General features: G+C 41.9%; 2 protein-coding genes across 4 annotated transcripts in view; one reads left to right on the plus strand and one right to left on the minus strand.

The window, feature by feature from the left end:
• Positions 1–948: 948 nt before the first annotated feature.
• Positions 949–18,539, minus strand: LOC127048239 (multifunctional protein ADE2). Of its 2 annotated transcripts, XM_050947848.1 has the most exons (10): positions 18,430–18,539; positions 18,036–18,084; positions 15,654–15,851; positions 11,457–11,635; positions 8,505–8,684; positions 8,274–8,387; positions 6,135–6,218; positions 5,857–6,037; positions 3,650–3,808; positions 949–2,165 (listed from the first exon to the last, which is right to left on the minus strand). In XM_050947848.1, exons 2-10 carry the CDS (start codon positions 18,052–18,054, stop codon positions 1,999–2,001), a joined length of 1,281 nt encoding a protein of 426 aa, XP_050803805.1. In that variant the 5' UTR covers positions 18,055–18,084; positions 18,430–18,539; the 3' UTR covers positions 949–1,998. The 2 variants fall into 2 exon arrangements, with proteins under 2 accessions (XP_050803805.1, XP_050803804.1); XM_050947847.1 differs by lacking the exon at positions 18,430–18,539 and having other exon boundaries at positions 18,036–18,195.
• A 71-nt stretch (positions 18,540–18,610) lies between these two features.
• Positions 18,611–20,399, plus strand: part of PPAT (phosphoribosyl pyrophosphate amidotransferase) — a 69,470-nt gene continuing 67,681 nt past the window's right edge. Inside the window, exon 1 of one of the 2 annotated variants that reach the window (XM_050947783.1) lies at positions 18,611–18,962. In XM_050947783.1, the coding sequence (XP_050803740.1) occupies positions 18,835–18,962 (128 nt within the window). In that variant the 5' untranslated portion in view covers positions 18,611–18,834. The remainder of the gene's footprint in view (positions 18,963–20,399) is intronic. The other variant, XM_050947781.1, reaches the window with a different exon arrangement.

Below are 20,399 nucleotides of genomic sequence, written 5' to 3' on the forward strand. Positions count from 1 at the left end.
GCCTGTGTTTTAGCAAGGCTAGCAGTACTCTTGCCAAGTTCCTGTACTGGACAGTGAACTTGTAAGCATCTGCTTTAATACATGGCCTGATTCCCAGCCTTCAGTTCAAGCCTCAGGTCTTGCACCATGCCACATGGTCCATGTTCTCTATTACAGTATCTTAATGGATGACCACCACAAGAAGCCTCTGTAATGCCAAACATGTTTCCGGTCACAATAGCTATGTACTATAAACCTCTTCCTATACTCTCAGGGATCAGAGGTTCAAATCCCAGCAGGATGAACTGAGTTCTTCATTCCTTCCATGGTACATATATTAAGTATCATAACAGTAATGGTGTGTCAGAAGGGCCTGCTTTAGGGCAATTCCCCGGAAGCGGGCCCCACAGCGCCCTTTTTTTTTTTTTTTTTTTAAACTCACCTGGTGGTGGTGGTCTGCGCTGGGGGTCTTCGGTGGCATTTTGGTGGTAGGGGGTGGGATGGGGTGTCCGCTCTGGGGATTTTTGGCAGTGGAGGTCCTTTGGTGCCATGGAAGACCCGGAGCGGACTCCCTGCTGCCGAAGCTCTGGACTGCTGCCAAGTATTCGAATCGGGCCCCCCAGTTCATAAAGCTGGCCCTGTGTGTCAGCCTTTGAGGTAAGCAAGACTTTAGGGTCCATATATCAATGAAAGCACTCAGGACTACCTGTAGGCATAGGGGCTTGTTCCTGTATCTCTAGTCAAAGCCTCCTCTCCCCCTCCAAAGCATGCTGCCTGATAGTGGCCTTTGCAAGAGTTGGTTGCACGTTAGTAGTGCTGCATGTATGTAGTTGTAAAGCACCAAGTCAAACAAGTTGTTTAGCACACGCATTTTAAGTTTAGTATCAGCCAGGACATGTAACTTAAAAAAAATAAATCTAGACAGTTAGCATGAATATACCCACTGGAGAAACCTCTTCATAAAGCAAATTGGAATTTAACAGTTTATTTGTAATTTTAAAAGCATATGCTATTACATTAGTTGAGAAATTGCATGTTTGTTAGAATCAGTACTGTAATAAAGCTGACCTAATTAAAAACAATAGTTTCATGGAGGAAAAAGTCATGCTTAGATATCATTATTTCACTTAATTGTTTATTTCCACCTTTTATTATGAGAGTTTCCTTAGCAACCAACTTTTTCTCTTATAAAAATAAGGGGAGAAAGACACACACACAACCCAACCAACATTTTCTAAAAATGAAGTCTGCTATGATCTTATCAGAGGCTCTTTAAAGCAGAACTAAAGAACTCCTTGTACTTGAACAGAGGACAAAAGGCTTACAAGTCAGTTCTGAACTCATGATGACTACTTGGAGTTAATCTTGTCTACTGCTGTATCAGGAGCATTATTAATATGAGGACATTGCTTCAGGAAATACTGAAATAGGATGTTAGTTTATCTTGTGATATGGCTGGCTTTCTTCCATACACTTTTACAATCTCTGAGAGGGAGGCTGGATGTGCGAGTCCATTCCAGAACCGTCTTCCAGTTAGGATTGCAATCTACAGCTATGTTATTGCTTAGGGAGCATATTTTCATAACTGCAAGCAGAACAGCAAACATTTTCTCTTCTGGATTGGCAGTCCACTCAGTGGAGTTAGTAAATCCAAGCTTCAACAGTAACATTCTGTAGTAATGCTGCTAGGGAAAACTGATTAAATTCCAGTGCACATTGCATTAAACCTTCATTTTGATATTATGTAGTCTGTAGTTAAAGCAGTATACAAGGACTAAAGCAGAACATAATTGTAAGCAAGTCAAACTATCCCGTATGCTTTCATTTATTAAAAACCAGAAAACGAGACCAATAGTAGAGATTATCATCTACCATACAAGATGTATCATCTTATACAACAAAGGGTTAAGATTTCCAACTGATCCACATGAAGATCCTAGTGTGCAGACAGTTTGCACATGGCACTATTTTTTACATAGCCAATATAAGGTATGCATTACTTTCCTTTTAACACGTTATTCATAAGGAGCATTCTCTAAGTTTTTTGTCAGCTTGCTTCAAGGAGATCCACGTATTCAACATACTTGAGCGCAGCTTGGCCCACACCAAATGGTTACTTAATCCAAAAATCTGAGCAGCAAACTGGGCAGCTCCTTCGGGTGAGAGTATAGTAGGACAGCCAAGACCTGTTGCAGAAGAAGAAAAAAATCCAATCTGTTATCCAAACGGGATTTACAATGATCATAAAAATTACTAACAAGTAATTTTTCAGGTCCTGACAGTTACTGCAGGATTTTTTATTTTAATTACTTTACCTTTTTTAAATTAGACTGGACAAAGCATAAGTAACCTCAATAACCCTAAAGATTCTCACCTTATTCCCTCATTCCGAAACAAGACAAGATTGCTAGTTTTCAACTGATAGTCTCAACAGGCCCCAAACAGGCCCCAAACCTTTCTGCATATTTGAAGTGGAATTCCCTTGCCTTTGATGATTTAAAACAAAAAAAACCAACAATCCATCCCATATGTATGGTCAGTGGTGACCCTTTTCACATAGCAAGCCTCTGCATGCAATGCCCCCCCCCCCTTATAAATTAAAACCATCTTTTTATATATTTACCACTCTTACAAATGCTGGAGGCAAAGCAGGGTTTGGGGTGGAGCCTGACAGCTCGCGACCTCCTCCTCCCCAGTCTGAGAACTCCTTAGCCTCTCTCATTCAATGTTGCTATAACTACTGGTAACAATGATTAAGTCAGCAGATACCCTGAATTGACTACTGCATGTATAAGGAGGACTGTTCAGTATCTATGAAAATGCAGTTTTTAATTTCAAGCTACATGTACCCCTAGAACTGATGCAGTTTCACAGCAAACTAATTCTTTCTACATTAAAGCATCACAGCAAGAATATTTTAGTTTTATATAATCAGTTGCTAGGTTAACAAACATACTAAAACAGGAGTACCTGTGGCACCTTAGAGACTAACAAATTTATTTGAGCATAAGCTTTCGTAGCCCACGAAAGCTTATGCTCAAATAAATTTTAGTCTCTAAGGTGCCACAAGTACACCTCTACCTCGATATAATGCTGTCTTTGGGAGTCAAAGGTGAAACTGTGTTATATTGAGCTTGCTTTGATCGACCGGAGTGCGCAGCCCTGCCCCTCCGGAATACTGCTTTACTGCACTATATCCAAATTCGTGTTATATCTAGTGGCATTATATCGAGGTAGCGATGTACTCCTGTTCTTTTTGCAGATACAAACTAACACAGCTGCTATTCTGAATACTAAAACAGTTTCATGAAGGAAAAACATGAAAATAATTCTCAAGCTGATTTTTTTTAAATATGTCATTAATTCAGATACCTATTTTAAACTTCAGTTGTATGAGTAAGAATATAATGAAAGTCAAATTTACTCTTTGATTTTCTAAGGCTCCACCGCCATCTATGCCAGGAAATTGAAATTTTAATAACAGTCAACAAGATTTACCTCACCAAACCATCTTCAGCACTGGTTGAACCGACATATAAAATGGGACAAAGGTGTTTTCAGTACTGTTGAATCTAGCAGACGTACCCAGCATTTAAAAAAAAAAAAGGGGGGGGGGGATAATTACTACAAGAATGTAACTACATGTACCATAGGTCAACATGCTTCTTACCACTCGGCAGTCTAAGAGAAGACCAGACATCCTGAGAACCCCAATCGGCTGAGAGAGGAGGACAGTTGACAACTGGATATGATGTATTACCAGACAGCACTGGTCCCAAGCCATTGCTTCTGCCAGCTACTGCCACAAATACAGTAGGGATTCCATCACCTAACACACACACAAGCGTTAACAAGTAAATATCAAAAACCAGTGGGGGGAGGGGGAGAGAGATCTATGCATTTTTCCTTTTCCCCACCTGCTTTCATGGAAAGACTCTTTGTCTAAATTCCTCCCCCCCCCCCCCCCCCCCAACACAAACACCTTTTTTTGAAATTTTTATGTCATTTTAGTTTTACTGCTGCTCAGATTTCTCCTTTGTAGAATACAATGTTGTAATTCCCTATAGTAATATTCAGTAACTGTCAGTCACTGCTCGTTACACCATCTACAGAAGTAGCACACTAGGGGCAACTCACGCACCCAATCCCTTTCTCATGCAGGGGAAGAAAACGTTTAAGATTCATGATAATGGTGGGTACTGGCTATTTCTTAATGGAAACTGATGAATCTCTGGCTTCTCTATTAATTAAAAACTTTAGCCTGTTGCAACAAAACTAGTGAATATCAGTTCTGCAAAGTTCAAAGTAAGATCCTCTAAACAACATCTGGAAAAATCTGTGCTTGCCCACACTGTGCCCCAACTCCCATATCTACATGCACAGAGTATACAATGGTGCATGGAAGTACCTGCAAACCTATGCTTGCATGGGCATGTAACAGCAACAAGTGAAATCACTCCTTATGTTCAGTCAAGGCACATGATTTTTAAATTAAATCTAAGGTTTTTTTGATAGACTTTACTAGTGTCCACCCCAGAGGTAGGCAACTATGGCACAGGTGCCGAAGGCGGCACACGATCTGATTTTTAGTGGCACTCACACTGCCTGGGTCCTGACCATCGGTCCGGGGGGCTCTGCATTTTAAATTTAATTTTAAATGAAGTTTCTTATACATCTTAAAAACCTTATTTACTTTACATACAACAATAGTTTGTTTATATATTATAGACATAGAAAAAGAGACTTTCTAAAAAAGGTTAAAATGTATTACTGGCACGCGAAACCTTAAATTAGAGTGAATAAATGAAGGCTCGGCACAGCATTTCTGAAAGCTTGCCGACCCCGGTCCACCTCATTATTCATTGTTTTCTATTTGTGGGCATCACAAGATATGGTTTTCCACCCAGCTGCAGTGCGTGAAGGGCAGCCAGTGGTGCCCAAAAAAAGATGACATTAGATGAAGGGGAGACTTAAGTTTTAGCAGCCAGCATTTTTAAAACAATAAGGAATAATAAGCAGAACAACGTGTGTGTACGTAGCAGGACATTGCAGTAATCCAAGATGTTGAGATGATCTGGGTCTGAGAAAGCATTTTAGCTGTTGGGATAGAGAGGAAGGCAAGATTTTTCGGGAGAAAGAAGCCATTAGATTTAAGACAGGCCTGGATGAGGGAGAAGGAGCTGTTGACTATGATACAGAGTACCACTTATAGAGTTTGCAGACAATACCAAACTGGAAGGGGTTGCAAGCATTTTGGAGGACAGGATTAGCATTCAAAATGACCCTGATAAATTGGAGAAATGGTCTGAAATCAACAGGATGAAGTTCAATAAGAACAAATGCAAAGTACTACACTTAGGAAGGAATAATCACAAATACAAAATGGGAAAAGACTGCTTAGGAAGGAATCCTGCAGAAAAGGATCTGAGTGTTACAATGGATCACAAAGTAAATGAGTCAAGTATGTAATATTGCTGCAAAAAACATGCCTCCCCCCATTCTGTGATATATTAGCAAAGTGTTGTAAGCAAGACAAAAAGTATTAATTCTTCCACTCTACTCAGCACTGATATGGCCTCAGTTGTAACACCGTTTCAGGTTCTGGGCACCAAAAGTTGAAGAAAGTCTAAGGGAGAGCAACAAAAATGATTAAAGGTCTAGAAAACACAACCTTTAAGAAAAGACTGAAAAAAACCCCCTAGGTTTAGTCTGGAGGAGAGAAGACTAAGAGGAGACATGATAAGTCTTCTCATACGAAAAAGTGGTTATAAAGAAGAGGGTGATAAACTTCGTGCACAGTTTGTGGCAAAGTTCTAAGGAATCTCAAGAACTCTAGTTATTGGTTTTAAACTTAATACATAATTATAGAAGGTTTACCTTCATACTCTGCCTTGATCCTCAGAGTTTCATCTGGTCCTTTGTGAGCAGATGTCACTCGTAGCTCACAAGGAATTCCAAAGTTTGCACAGGCCTTTTTAATTTTTTCACAGTGACCAAGATCAGAAGATGATCCCATCAACACCACAACTCTACCATGGCTCTTTGTTTTCAGCAGCAACTGGAATGGAAAGAAAGGAAAATGAACCACAGTACTTTAATAGAGTACACAAAATTGTCAATTTCTATATAGACTATAGTTAATATAAACGGGGTACCTCCACTCTTTCTGCAACCCATTCAAAGTTTCTTTTAACCATCTGCAGCGCTTCAGGAGTCACTTCTTTTAGATCACGGTAAGACTGAAATACACAGATAGCAAGTTACTCCTGATGTTCTATTTGGAAGTGTAACGGTCAATCATTTTTCTTTGTAAATATTCAACCAGGTGCAACCATCCAACTACCAGAGGCTAGAGAAATTTATGCCATCTTTCAAACACCTGTTTCTTGAAATATATTCTACAATAGCTTCTTCCCCATGAATTGAGGCCAACATGACATCAAGGGAATCCTCACATCTCACATTTTGAGCCATTAGTTCCAGCAAGCAGTGTTGTCCACCAGATTATAGTAAAGTCAGAACACCCTCTACTTCAGTCAATTCCTTTCTGAGAGAAAACTCAACTTCTGTGCTTGGTTGCCTAAACCGTGATGTGTTAGCCAGCCCTCTCATGGCCAACTGAAGTCAGTTGTTGGCTTCCTCGCAAATACACCGCTATCTCGATATAATGCCACCTGGTATAACACGAATTTGGATATAACGCAGTAAAGCAGTGTTCCGGGGGGGGAGGGGTGGGCCTGAGCACTCCAGTGGATCAAAGCAAGTTCAATATAACATGGTTTCACCTATAACGTGGTAAGACTTTTTAGCTCCCAAGGACAGAGTTATATCAAGGTAGAGGTGGTGTGTACACCATGCTTCTTTGGCATGTTAATTTTAATTTGGAAGCAGAGCTTCAATCACAGGACAGCAACTGCAGTAAAGTACAGCCAACATCTAACACCCCTTCCCCCGCCCCCAAGTTATAGTAATGGTGGATTACCACCACACCAAGGATTTGCTCAGAAGCATTTGTAGTATAACAGCTGAAATGAGTGAAGAGAAAACACCATGATTTTTCATTTCATTCAGTTTGTAAAGGAAGTGGACCTAATGTGGCTTTCTAGTTTAAATTTGTTAGTAATGGCACTGGAACACTGCTGTATCTTGGATTATCACAGACATAGGTTATGGCAGCTTGTGTTTATTGGGGAGTGTCTACATTATTAGTGGAATTGACTAAAATCACAGAAGTTCCATCAAAGCCGCATTCAATGCAGCTAAAATGGTGCCCCCCAATGGACTCAGCCTAGCATAAACCACAAACATTTGTTCCAAGAAACAAACATCTGTGGACTGTCTAGATTAGTGGCTCTCAACCTTTCCCTTTCAGAAGTCTGATTTGTCGTGCATACCCTCCAAGTTTCGCCTCACTTAAAAAAACCTACTTGCTTACAAAATCAGACAAAAATACAAAAGTGTCACAGAACCTATTACTGAAAAAATGCTTACTTTCTCATTTTTACCATATAATTATAAAATAAATCAACTGGAATATAAATATTGCACTTACATTTCAGTGTATAATATATAGATCAGTATAAACAGTCATTGTCTGTATGAAATTTTAGTTTGTACTGAATTAATGCGTGCTCCTTATGTAGCCTGTTGTAAAACTAGGCAACTATCTAGATGAGGTGATGTACCACATGGAAGACCTCTGTGTACCCCCAGGAGTACGTGTACTCATGGCTGAGAACCAGTGATCTAGACCAGCAATTATATCAATGTTAGTTATCAGTTAAACTGAGTTAAAGCAGGACAAACTTTGGCCTAGACAAACCAAGGCTCTGAAAGGAGAAACTTGGGACATATGGGTGAACCGATTTTCATCTTTATGGCATGTTTCTGACTTTTAGTACTTTATAAGTGCGTGTTTGTGTTACTCAGTTATTTGAATAGTTCACACTTGGAGAAGTACATTTTATACTAGAAGTTCTGGAGATCCCTACAGACTTGACACTACACAGGGCACTACGATAACACCAGAAAATACTGCGGAAATTCCTATTAACGATACAGGCATTCTTAAGGACTTGATTCTGTTGCCATTAAAGTCAATGGAAGTTTTGCCATTGACTTGAACAGGATCAGATCCTAAATGCTTTGTGGCCTACCTCACATAGGCATAGAATGCCAAGAAAAGTAACTGACAGCAGTTGCTTGAAGGCTGTCTACATGCCCCTCCTGCACCAAAATGAGATTTAGTTTTGTTTTTTATCTCTAATTCAGACCCAAAATGATAATAGTATTACCTGTTTGTCCTTCTGCTGGCTTCGGTCTCCTGATGGCCACAGCCTCCAAGAATCATTATCAATAACATCAGCAAGGACAATCTCTTTTGTAGTTATATTAACACCAAACTCAATCTAGCAAAAGTAAACAAAAGTAAACCTGAAAGCTATTTCAAGAGCTGTAAAGTAGCATCAAAAAACTTAGTCCACTACTTTCAGAATCATGATCTACAAGATAGATTTTTCTTATACCTTCATGTCTACAAGAGTGCAATTCTGGGGTAACCAAGATTTTTCCAGTATCTCAAAAATAGCCTGTGTAGAGTGGGCCATAATATCCACCTCGGTTTGTCCAATAGTAAGTCCAGCAAAGCAGAACTTGGCTTCAATTAGTTGCTCCTCAGACCATTGTGGATCATTAGCAGCATCATCCTGAGAATGAAGTAAAATAAACTTGCATAGAATAAGATCAATTAATGACAATTACACCTGACTTGAGTTAGATTAAAAGAAAGCCTAGTAAACAGTGAAGAGAACAATCTGAAATCCAGTAATGGACAGGTTTTGTGGCTTTAAATTGATATTTGATAAGTCCTGGCAAGAATTTTAATCATAACAGTACTGAGATCCAAGCTGCAAGACTTTTAAGATAACTTGAAAAATGCATTGCTTACTTGAAAAAAAGCATTGCTTAAGTCTTGAAGGTGCATCAGAGAAGTGAGTTTAAGACAAAGCTTTAACTATTTTTAGGTCAACAGTCCACAAAACTTCTAATTCAGTTAATGTTTCTAGAAACCCTGATAAATCCTAAAGGATTAGCTAGTTATACCACTAACACTTTCGCAGACAGCAATGGAGGGATGTGTGTCTATATTTCTTTTATCTCCAGTGTATGTGGTATAGAAATAATAAACTCCAACACTGTTCACCTTTCAACTCTAACCACCACTGAGCCTACAAATCTATTTCTACTGGACTACAGACAGTTCAGTTTTAACAAATTCCAAGGAGTTTCGCTGCTAGTATTTAATCAAGTAATGCAAGTTTGACTCTAAATGTTATTTTCAACTTGTTTATTTGGAAGAAGTCAGCACATTACAGTAAGACTACTTGATCTATATTTTAAGTCACTTTTCAAGAGTTCTTTCAATCCTGAATTGGACAGAAGTTGCTGTATGAAAAGCAACTTGTAAAATCTTGAAGGACAGATTTTGCCATAGCATCCATTGAATATGACCTTTCTGTATACAAGATGTATGGTTGTCATCTGATTTCAAAAGGGAACACCCTTGTATATTGCTGAAGCACCAGGATGATTACTGGCCAGGTCCTTTCATGCTCCCCTCCAACTGGGGGAAAAAGGGCAAGAAAAAAAAAAAAAAAGGAGAGAGAGACACTCTCAAAGTTTCACAAGGATACCACTTCCCAGAGTTTTAGCCACATTTTCCCCTCAAAGGAAAGAAGTTAAGCCTCTTGAAGTGGCCAGCATGCAAGAAAATAGATCACAGTCCCTTGGGGAAAGTCTTCCCTGCCGACGTGCCATCCAGCCCCAAGGCAGCTACTCTGTTTGGAACCTCTGCTACTGAGTACCCCTGAATATCACTGAAGAGTTATTAAAGACTGGCCACTATCCCCTTGGTGCCATTTCTCTCTCACTCCCATACCCTTGCCAGCTTGCAGAACTCTGCGAGGAAACATACTGTGAAGCCAATGCGCTCTAACCAAACTCATCTTGCTTTTGTCCCTTTCAGCAGCATAAGAGTAAAGGTCCCAATGTTTCCATGCTATTAAGATTGTTCAAAAATTCTGAATACAGAGACCAGGATCTGCTGAATGCCTGGGGTTACCAGTAAATTTACTCAAACCAGAAACTACATATACCAAACCGACTTTGTCAGCAAAGGACTTCTAGGACAAGGATAAAGCCAACGTCAGAAAGATAAAAAAGGTCGATGCTCTGAAATGTGTAGCTCTCCTCAAATAACCCTTTCCCACCCCTTCCGCTTCCTGTCCAACCAGAAGTTTCTCATTCTAGGTTTACCCTCCCACTCCCTACCCCTAGAGTGAGACCTCCTCTCTAAGCAGGCCAATCCCTGGAGAGATATATCCTTATCTTGTCACAATGATAGTGGGGCTGTGACCCCACACCCTTTTATAAAGGATGTTGAGGTTTCCTTTAGTTGATGGCTCACATGATATGTAGTTAACTGCCATGATCTTGTCACATTAAGAACAGAGGCTAAACTCCCTATATATATAAAGTCACCATTCCCCAACAGGATTAGCATGGACTGCTGGTACAGCAGATTAAACCCTCCTGAGTTTCCTGCATCACCTCACTTTCACTGTGCTCTCAAACCCTGCCAGCACAAGAATGAAAATCATGCATCAATTCCCTTTGTCACTTTATCATGTTACATTTGTTTAGTGGTGTAGGTATGCCGAGGCAGCTTAAGTGATCTAAGGAAGGACAAGAGAAAAAGTCCATAACATGGACCATATTTTAATAGATTATCTTGTTGACCACCTCCTCTCTCACTCACTATTATGCATGCTGTCTCCCCATTTGTGACCAAAAGACGACCTCCTCTCCTCATTTACCTCACATCCGTTTCACTTACAGCAACAGTTTACATTGAAGAGTAACAAACAGAATGCTTAATGCATTTTTAGCTGCTTTGTAATGAGATTTAAATGTTGGCAATGAGCCTGCACTATGTGACCAGTCGGCTTTCTGAACTACTTGTAGAATCTCTGATCTAAGAGAATATTCAAGAAAGACATTTTAGCAATGTTTGCAAAATACAGAATCAATACTAGTTTCTTAAAGCCCATCAATAAGTAGTTTCATTTCAGTTTTTTAAAGGGACATTTGTCAACCTAAAAAATACACTTGTCTGAAAATGTTGTATTTATAGCTGCCATAAATATAATAGATATTTCTTTTCTCCTTTGGTTGCATTATGTACAGTCACTTTCATTATTTTTTCAGTAGGATCAATTAGCCAGTTTCATATTTGTATGGATCTTGCATGCAGCAATAAGGAGAGCACACACACACACACCAACAGAAGCGCAAAAACCACAAAAATTGACAGAAGTCAGTTTCAGGCACTACACCTGTTCCTATGTTCAGTTTATTTTGTAAAACTGATAATATTTAACACCTTCTTTTGTTTAATAGATAATTAAAATTGTACTTACCTTGTAAAACATTTCAATTTTGGGTGGGTAAAACTTGTATCCTTCCTTGACACCAGGGTTTCTTTTCAGGAAAGAACCAGTAGCAACTCTTCTGCACACCCATTCAATTGGAATCATTTCACATTGAGCTGCTATGAACGCTGTGTCGCCATGTTTTCTGACAAAAGCAGTTTTGATTCCTAAATGTAAAAAGAAAACTCAGTTTTGCTACTCTGTGTACTTCTGTGAGTAAACTGAGAACTGTGACCAGACTGGTGTATAGCTGATCAAACAGAAAATTATTTCATCAGAAGATTCTGTTTTCTCAAAAACCTTAATGTGTTGTTCTGTAGCTACAATACACCTGAGATGATTACTTCCCAAATGAGAGAGGCCTTAAATCAGGGGTGGGAAAACTTTTTGGCCCAAGGGCCACATCTGGCTGGGGTAATTGCATGCAGGGCCATGAATGCAGTGCTGGGGCAGGGGGTTGGGGTGTGGGAGGGGATGCGGTGTGCAGGAAGGGGCTCAGGGCAAGAGGTTGGGGTGCAGGAAGGGGTGCGGCAGAGGGCTCAGGGCAGGGGGTTGGAGTGCAGGAGGGATGTGAAGTGCAGGAGGGGGCTCAAGGCAGGGTTTTGGGGTGCAAGAGTAGTGGTGGTAGGGGGCTCAGGGCAGGGGTTTGGAGTGCAGGACGGGGCTCAGGGCACAGGTGTGCGGGCTCCGGGCAGGGCCCGCTTATTTCGAGAGGCTCCAGGGTGCCAGCGGCAAACAGTGGGGCCAAGACAGGCTCCCTGCCTGCCCTGGCCCTGTGCTGCTCCCAGAAGGGGCCAGCATCACATCCCAAACACAAAATGGTCTCAGTCCAGAAAGCACTCACTTCCCCAATTCCATCCAACAAAATACACTGTACATTATAGAGAGCCTTAGAAACCAGTTTGTAGTGTGCTTTCAGAACTGTTTAAAATCATTTTGCAATAGAATATTTTTTCCTGATCATGCTATAGGTCAGTGGTTTTCAATCTTTTTTCACTTGCAGACCCCTAAAAAATGTCAAATGAAGGTGCAGACCCTTTTGGAAATTTTAGATAAACGCCCAGGGTTCCATGGACTGCAGATTCAAAACCACTGCTATAGATAACCAAAACCAGTGCTCCTAATGGATGCCTGCCCATTTTCATCTTTCTGCTAGTTTATGTCCTTATGTCATAGTGGGCAGATGTCATGGAGGGACACAAACATATAGCATAAGTAATTTTAAAAGTCAACCATCATAATAGCTTTCATAGTAAGTGGCAAGCTATGAATTCATCTCTGCAGATACTCCCACTGTAAAGTATGTTGACTATTACTTTAGCATCTTGGTGTATGTTAGGTGATAACCGGAGACTTTCTGAGGCAGTACTAGAAGGCAGCAGAAAAGATAAAAGCATTGTTTTCCCCCCTACAGCTTTGGTTTGGAAGAGAAAGACGGAAAAAGGAAACTCAGAAGAGCTGAAGAAACTAACAGTAGTCTCCACTTACAGACATCGCTTTTGTATCACCTGTGGACTCTGAAAGAAACCCCAGTTCAGAAGAGTGGTGCAAAGTAAATAAATTGCCTTCCCCTCCCCGTAAGGCATTAACACGACTTGTCAATTGTGCCAGTTAGTCACCAGTTGACCAATCTGAGAAACCAAGGATACTTTTGCTGTTTACAGATGCAGCTGCAACTTTTGCTTAGTTTAGTGCATACCCAGGTCAGTTTAGTAAGGGGATGTTTCCTCCCCTCCTTAGTGCCTAATGAATGAAGTAGATTCACTGGATTTTTTTTTTGTAATGATTAAAGTAGTGATCTTGCAAACACCACCAGACATAGTGCTTTATACCTTTTATAGCCCAGTTTACTTTGGGTAAAGTTGTCAGAAACATGTAAGTAACCTATGACCCTAAGTCACTTAGGTGCTTTTTAGGGCTGTCAAGCAATTAAAAAAAATGGAGTGTGTGATTAACTGTGCTGTTAAATAATAGAATACCATTTATTTAAATATTTTGGATGTTTTCTACATTTTCAAATAAATTTATTTCGATTACAACACAGAATACAAAGTGTAGTGTTCACTTTATTTTTTATTACAAATATTTACACTGTAAGAAACAAAAGAAATAGTATTTTTCAATTCCCCTAATACAAGTACTGTAGTGCAATCTGTTTATCATGAAAGTTGAACTTACAAATGTAGAATTAGGTACCAAAAAAACCTGCATTCAAAAAAACAATGTAAAATTTTAGAGCCTGCAAGTCCACTCAGTCCTACATTTTGTTCAGCCAATCGCTCAGACAAACAAGGCTGGTTACAATTTGAAGGAGATAATGCTGCCTGCTTCTTGTTTACAAGTTACCTGAAAGCGACATGTGTTCTCATGGCACTGTTATAGCAGGCATCACACGATATTTACGTGCCTGATGTGCTAAAGATTCATGTCCCTTAATGCTTCAACCACCATTCCAAAGGACATGCATCCACGCTGATGATGGGTTCTGCTTGATAATGATCCAAAGCAGTGCGGCCCGGCACATGTTCATTTTCATTATCAGAGTCAGATGCCACCAACAGAGGGTTGATTTTGTTTTTTTGGTAGTTCAGGTTCTATAGTTCCTGCATCGGAGCATTGCTCTTTTAAGACTTCGGAAAGCATGCTCCACACCTTGTCCCTCTCAGATTTTGGAAGACACTTCAGATTCTTAAACCTTGGGTCAAGTGTTGTAGCTATCCTTTAGAAATCTCACATTGGTACCTTCTTTGCATTTTGTCAAATCTGCAGTGAAAGTGTTCTTAAAACGAACAACATGTCCTGGGTCATCATCCGAGACTGCTATAACATGAAATATATGGCAGAATGCAGGTAAAACAGAGAAGGAGACATACAATTTTCCCCTAGAGTTCAGTCACAAATTATTTAATGCATTTTTTTTTTAAATGAGTGTCATCAATATGGAAGCACATCCTCTGAAATGATGGCCGAAGCATGAAGGGGCATATGAATGTTTAGCATATCTACCATGTAAATATCTTTTAACACTGGCTACAAAAGTGCCATGCGAATGCCTGTTCGTTCTCAGGTGACATTGTAAACAAGAAGGGGGCAATATTATCTCCTGCAAATGTAAACAAACTTGTTTTTCTTAGTGATTACCTGAACAAAAAGTAGGACTGAGTGGACTTACAGGCTCTAAAGATTTACATTGTTTTGTTTTTGGGTGCAGTTATGTAACAAAAAAAAAAAAAAACAACCTACCTTTGCAAATTGCACTTTCACAATAAAGAGACTGCACTACAATATGAGGTAAATTGAAAAATACTATTTCTTTTACCATTTTTACAGTGCATTTATAATAAAATATTATAAAGTGAGCACTGTACACTTTATATTCTGTGTTATAAATGAAATCAATATAGTTGAAAATGTAGAAAACATTCACAAATATTTAATAAATTTCACTTGGATCACTTTCATATCTCATCAATAGTCTTCTCCAGCATGAAAAGGTAAGCCATTTTTGAACCTCAAAAGTAAATCCTAAGATTTCCAATTCGCCTCAGTATCCACCATGTACTACTACATTGTAAACTCTGCAAAATAAAGTATCTTCTTTGCAGCTACCTGTAAAGCACTTGGCACACTTTTTATGCCACAAACAATAAGCAGTCTTAGAAAGTGATATGGCAGACACTGAAAAAACAAGAACATTTAATGAAGTTTTCCATCCAGGTCTTCATTTTTATTATGGTTTTAGTAAAGCTAGGAAAAGTTTTGATTTTAAATGCAGTCTTTGGTACAGTCATTGACCAGCAGTAGTAATTTCCACAGACAGATTTGTGGAATAAGAGTTTAAAGCCAAACTCTCACGATCTGCTTCTAAACTGAGAGTTGAAAGCATGAGGTATGTGGTGAGGAGGGAACAGAATGGTGTCCAGGAAGACAGCAATAATATATATGGAAGCTTTCTGGGCCTGGGGGAGGACTTCAAATATGATACATTAATTTTTATTTCGTAACCTAGGTCAATAATCTTAGATTACTCATTGGGACACTGACATAAGGAAATTTACTGAAGTCAATCAGTTCCAAAACCTCGGTGAATTAACATTTACATCTTCTCAGACAGTCATATCACTCCATAAGACTCATCATATATAACAGAACATAACTGCATCTATTTTACCTTTGAAATCTTACCAGATTCATGCAGCAGCTGAAACACACAGCTAGTTGTTGTATTGGAAATTGCTGCCTTTCCTTCCATGTGATCCTTTCTAGCTGCATTTCCTGCTGTTATTTGGTCTTTTGATTGCATCAGCACACATCCTGCGAGATCTGGCAACTCATAGACTTCTTTTGTTTTACCTTCATTAATTTTTTTACCAAGTTTCAGTTCTAGAGAAATAAAGTTAATTTTTAAAATTACAAATTTTGGACAAAATGATTATTTTTGGCAAATCATATGTATAAGTACGTTTTGGGAAACCGAGATAGTTAAAGACCAGAAGGAGTATTCTGACAATGCCCCAGCATTCAAATTTTCTTAAATGAGTATAAAGGAACATTTAAAGCACATCCAGAAAACCAGTAGAAAAGGAAAACTTCAGTTCCATAAGCACAGACAAAAGTCTGTAAAGTCTCATGACTACTGGCCAAATGGTTCCACTGATGCAAAACAATCAGGATTTGTTTCCTTAAACTATGAGGACTTTACATGTTGGATTCATTTCTTTGTATGCATCCTTTTATTCTTAATGTCTGTCCTAACAGTAATACAAGTTTAAATAAGTAAATGTACAAGTGAAAATTGAGAAGTTCTATTCGAAAGACAGCGTGACAGTAGGTGGGTATAGCTGATCACGCCATCTTCAAGAAATGGGAAGAAAAGCATACTTGCAGGGCATCAGGCAGATTTATACTTGGAAGTGCTCAGCAATGCCTCTTGCTGTGGCTACTTGTGCTACACTGCTATTTATACTTGTGCTAGCTCAATAAGGGCTCACCAGTGGGCAAGAACATGCACAGAATCATAGAAGATTAGGGTTGGAAGGGACCTCAGAAGGTCATCTAGTCCAACCCCCTGCTCAAGGTACAACCAATCAATCCCCAGACAGATTTTTACCTCAGTTCCCTAAATGGCCCCCTCAAGGATTGAAGTCACAACCCTGGGTTTAGCAGGCCAATGCTCAAACCACTGAGCTATCCCTCCTCCCCAAAAACCTAGGTCACCCTGATCTCTAGCCACCCCCTACACTGTCTATCTGCCCCAGAGGTGAGGACAGAACCCAGGACCCTTGGCTCTTCATCACCTCATGTGCTAGCAACTGCACAGGGAATCAGACACCTAGCTCATAACATAGCCTTAGGCCTGGTCCACACTGCACAGTTAAATTGACTTAAACAGCGTTAAATTGATTTAACTCTGTACCCATCCACACTACAAGGCACTTTAAATCGATTTTAAGGGGTCTTAAAATCGATTTCTGTACTCCTCCCCAACGACAGGAGTAACCCTAAAATCGATATTACTATATCGATTTAGCGTTACTGTGGACGGAAATCGAAGTTATTGGTCTCATTCTTTTACTGAGCTACCCAGAGTGCACCGCTCCGGAAATTGATGGTAGCCTAGGACCATGGACGCACACCACCCAATTAATGTGCCCTAGTGTAGACGCATAAAATCAATTTTATAAAACCAGCTTTATAAAACCGGTTTTAATAATTTTGATTTTATGCTGTAGTGTAGAAGTGGCCTTAGAAGAGGAAGGAGTGATTTTAAGCAAGGGACATTTGAAGATTATTGGGGTTATCAGGACCTTAACTGTTCAAACTAAAAAAGTTCAAAGTCATTATGTTCATGCTATGTTTGCTTTTCACTCATTGTGCAACTGGATTTATCTGGATTATAGCCAGCTTCACGGGCCACAGCTCTGGAGTTAGGTCCTTTCCAAACCTACCACACTACCGCAGGTCAGCCGGAAACCTAAAGCTCCGCACTTACAGCGAAGGAGAACAGAGGCCACAAAAACAGCTCTATTAAGTTTTGTTTCAACCCTCATAAAAACTTTGGAGCCAGCTACTTGCCACATCGAGTCTTGTCCTTCAAGTTTCATTTAATCTCTCCCCTGGTTTGGGTTTAAACAACCAACCAACCCTTTCCCCCTTCGCACGGAGTCTACACTGCCGGCCCGGCACCCCTTATTACCCACCAGCCCACCCGCTGCGGCCGGGGGGGGGAGCCCGAGCATCTCTCCCTCCAGCCTGGCCAGAGGGAACTGGCGGCAGCCGCCCGTCACTCACGCAGCCTGAGGCTCTTCTCTGCCTGCGAGAGGCGGGGAAAGCGCCTCTTCGGCAGAGCGCCGGGAGCCCAGGACCCGGCCCCGCGCACGAGCTCCTCTCTGCAGAGGCGGCCCAGTAGCGGCGCTAGCCCCCGCCGCCCTGGAGAAGCCTGAGAGGGGCAGCGGGCTCTTCTCCAAGGCCCGCCAACTGCGGGGAGAGGCTGACGCAAAAGTCAGCCCCAGGGTCACCCGAGCCCTCGCGCCGGGCCCGGCAGGGGCCGAGGGTGCGGAACGTTACCTGTCGCTACGGGAGCCATGGCGGCGGCAGCGGCCAGGGCAGCAGGCACCTAGAGATACACACAGAGAGAGGCCCGATTAGCTCGTGGGGTTGGCGGCGGCTCCGCACCCGCTATCACGCTCACGGAGATGGCGCAGCACGGGGAGCAAAGGTGGGCAGCGGAAGGGGCGGGAGTAACTGCCCAGCCCAATCGCCGCAGTGGAGCGGCTGTGCCGATGAGGAGCCCGCAAGCGCAAACACACCGATTGCTGCCCCCCATGGCCCCTCCCCATGAGAGCTCCCACGCGCCTGCCCCCAGTACACGCGCCAACGTCCTCCCCAGTGCGCACCACAGCCCCCCGGCTCTCCTCCGCGCCAACGCAGCTCCCCCACACCGCTCTCCGGGGACCTGGACCTGGACCCGCTCCCTCCCCGCTGTCCCTCACGAGCCGCCCCGAGCCTGCTGGCTGGGTTGTGAACGTAGCGGGGAGTCTGGGGAAGCGGCACGTGGGAGGGCGGCACGTACCAAGCACAGACGGAGAAGGGGGAGGTGCCCGCGCTGATGCACTGTGTTTCCAAGCCCAGACACAGCGGCCGCCCCCGCCTCCCCCACATCTATCGTAGGCGCGGCGGGGGGAATCGTTAGCGTCCCCACCCCCGTATGTAAATAAGGGAGGCCGTGGCGGGCTTTTGGGCGGGACGACGTTGTTCTGTCCCTGGCTACCGCGGCGCCGGCGCAGTAGGAGTTGGGCTCGCGCAGGAGGTCGCTCGCGGCCGCCACGACCCGCGCTGAAGGGCAGGCGCAGCACGTGTTTCTGCTATGGAGTTTGAGGAGCTGGGGATCCGGGAGGAGTGCGGCGTGTTCGGCTGCATCGCCTCCGGCTCGTGGCCCACGGAGCTCGATGTGCCCCATGTGATCATGCTAGGGCTGGTGGGGCTACAGCACAGGTAAGGGGGTGGGGGAAGGAGGCTGCGTGAAAGGGCCGCCTGCTGCACGAGATAAAGGGCGGGTGCACGTGAGGAGGTGTGGCAGGTGAGGGCCTGCGCAGGTAAGTGGGTCGGGGGCACGGGACAAGCACCACAAGTAAGGCAAGGGCGACACAGTATCTACGATTGTTATTTATGTACTCACTGACTGCGTGCTCCCTGATAGAGGAGAGGTAGGTGCAGGGGGCATCCATCCTAATGCAAAAGCTGCAGTTTATCCAGTGGTTGCTCAGGTTTTCTAGAGGCGCTAGCCAAAATTGACATCTCTTCTCTGCGCGCGCCCACCCCCACCGCTCCCCCCCGTTGCACACTGTAACCCACAATAGCACCAGGGCTCCCCAGAGCTTCCGTTTTGTGATTGCTTTACATGCAAGCCCTGTATGTTCTAATAACCTACAACTGACCTTGGCCTGTTCTAATGCTACCTCAGAAGCCTGGGGTTTGGAGCAGTTCTTGCTCCTTGATGAGTTAACACATGTAGGCAGGGCTGAGTTGGGTTTCACCTCAATCAACTTCAATAAAGACATGAAGCACAGAGTAAACTATTGCTTATTTTAAATTAAGGCTGTGCTGCTTGATCAGGATTGTTTTTCTATAATTTTGATCTCTCTTCATCCATCTGTACCTGTCGCATATCTGTGCTACAGCCATGGAATAAATGCAGTGCACAACATCTTGATACATTTTGGATATTTAACTGAAACCTACTAAAAGAGTTCTCTTCAGGTTATGTTGAACTAGTAGTATGTACAAATAATAAGTAACTCTTTCCCAGATTAAAACCATTTGTATGTCATCAGTAGGCCATATGATTTATCTCTCTCTTCTCCAAATGGAATGTAACTTGCAAACCAAAATTAAAATTCAGCATTAATTGAATTGAATCAGATGTGCTTTATGAAACTCATTTTCTTCTAACTTAAAAGTATGTATTAAAGCCATGTTCTCTATAAAACATTAACAAAATAAATATATAAAAGCAAAATCTGTAGCAGGGGGAATAAAAACTCCTGAGGGGCCCACCAATTAAGGCCCAATCCAAATCCCATTCAAGTGTATGGGGGAGCCTTTCACCTGACTTTAGTGGGAGTTATGTCAGCCCTAAAATAAGGTCTTTAGGCTTTATACTGAAATCAACAAGGACATTTAGTAAACCGCTGAGGGCCTTGAACTGGCTTTTTTTTTTTTTTTTTTTTTTTTTTAAAGAAGAGTCCAGGGGCACCTTAAAAACTAACAGATTTATCTGGGCATAAGCTTTTGTGGATTAAAAAACCACTTCTTCAGATGCTTGGAGTGAAAATTACAGATACAAGCATCTGTAGACCTCAGGACTCCTCATTGTTTTTGTGGATATAGACTAACACGGCTACCCATCTGATGATTGACTTTAAAGGGAAC

This window comes from Gopherus flavomarginatus, chromosome 3 (genome assembly GCF_025201925.1).
Source record: "Gopherus flavomarginatus isolate rGopFla2 chromosome 3, rGopFla2.mat.asm, whole genome shotgun sequence".
Classification (NCBI taxonomy): Eukaryota; Metazoa; Chordata; order Testudines; family Testudinidae; genus Gopherus; species Gopherus flavomarginatus.

What these genes read in the sequence shown, in the direction of transcription:
- LOC127048239 (XM_050947848.1), bottom strand. An exon ending in GCACTCTTGTAGACATGAAG is followed by an intron (nt 8,388 to 8,504) that starts GTATAAGAAAAA and finishes TACTTTTGCTAG; the next exon opens with ATTGAGTTTGGTGTTAATAT. An exon ending in GGGTTGCAGAAAGAGTGGAG is followed by an intron (nt 6,038 to 6,134) that starts GTACCCCGTTTA and finishes TTTCCATTCCAG; the next exon opens with TTGCTGCTGAAAACAAAGAG.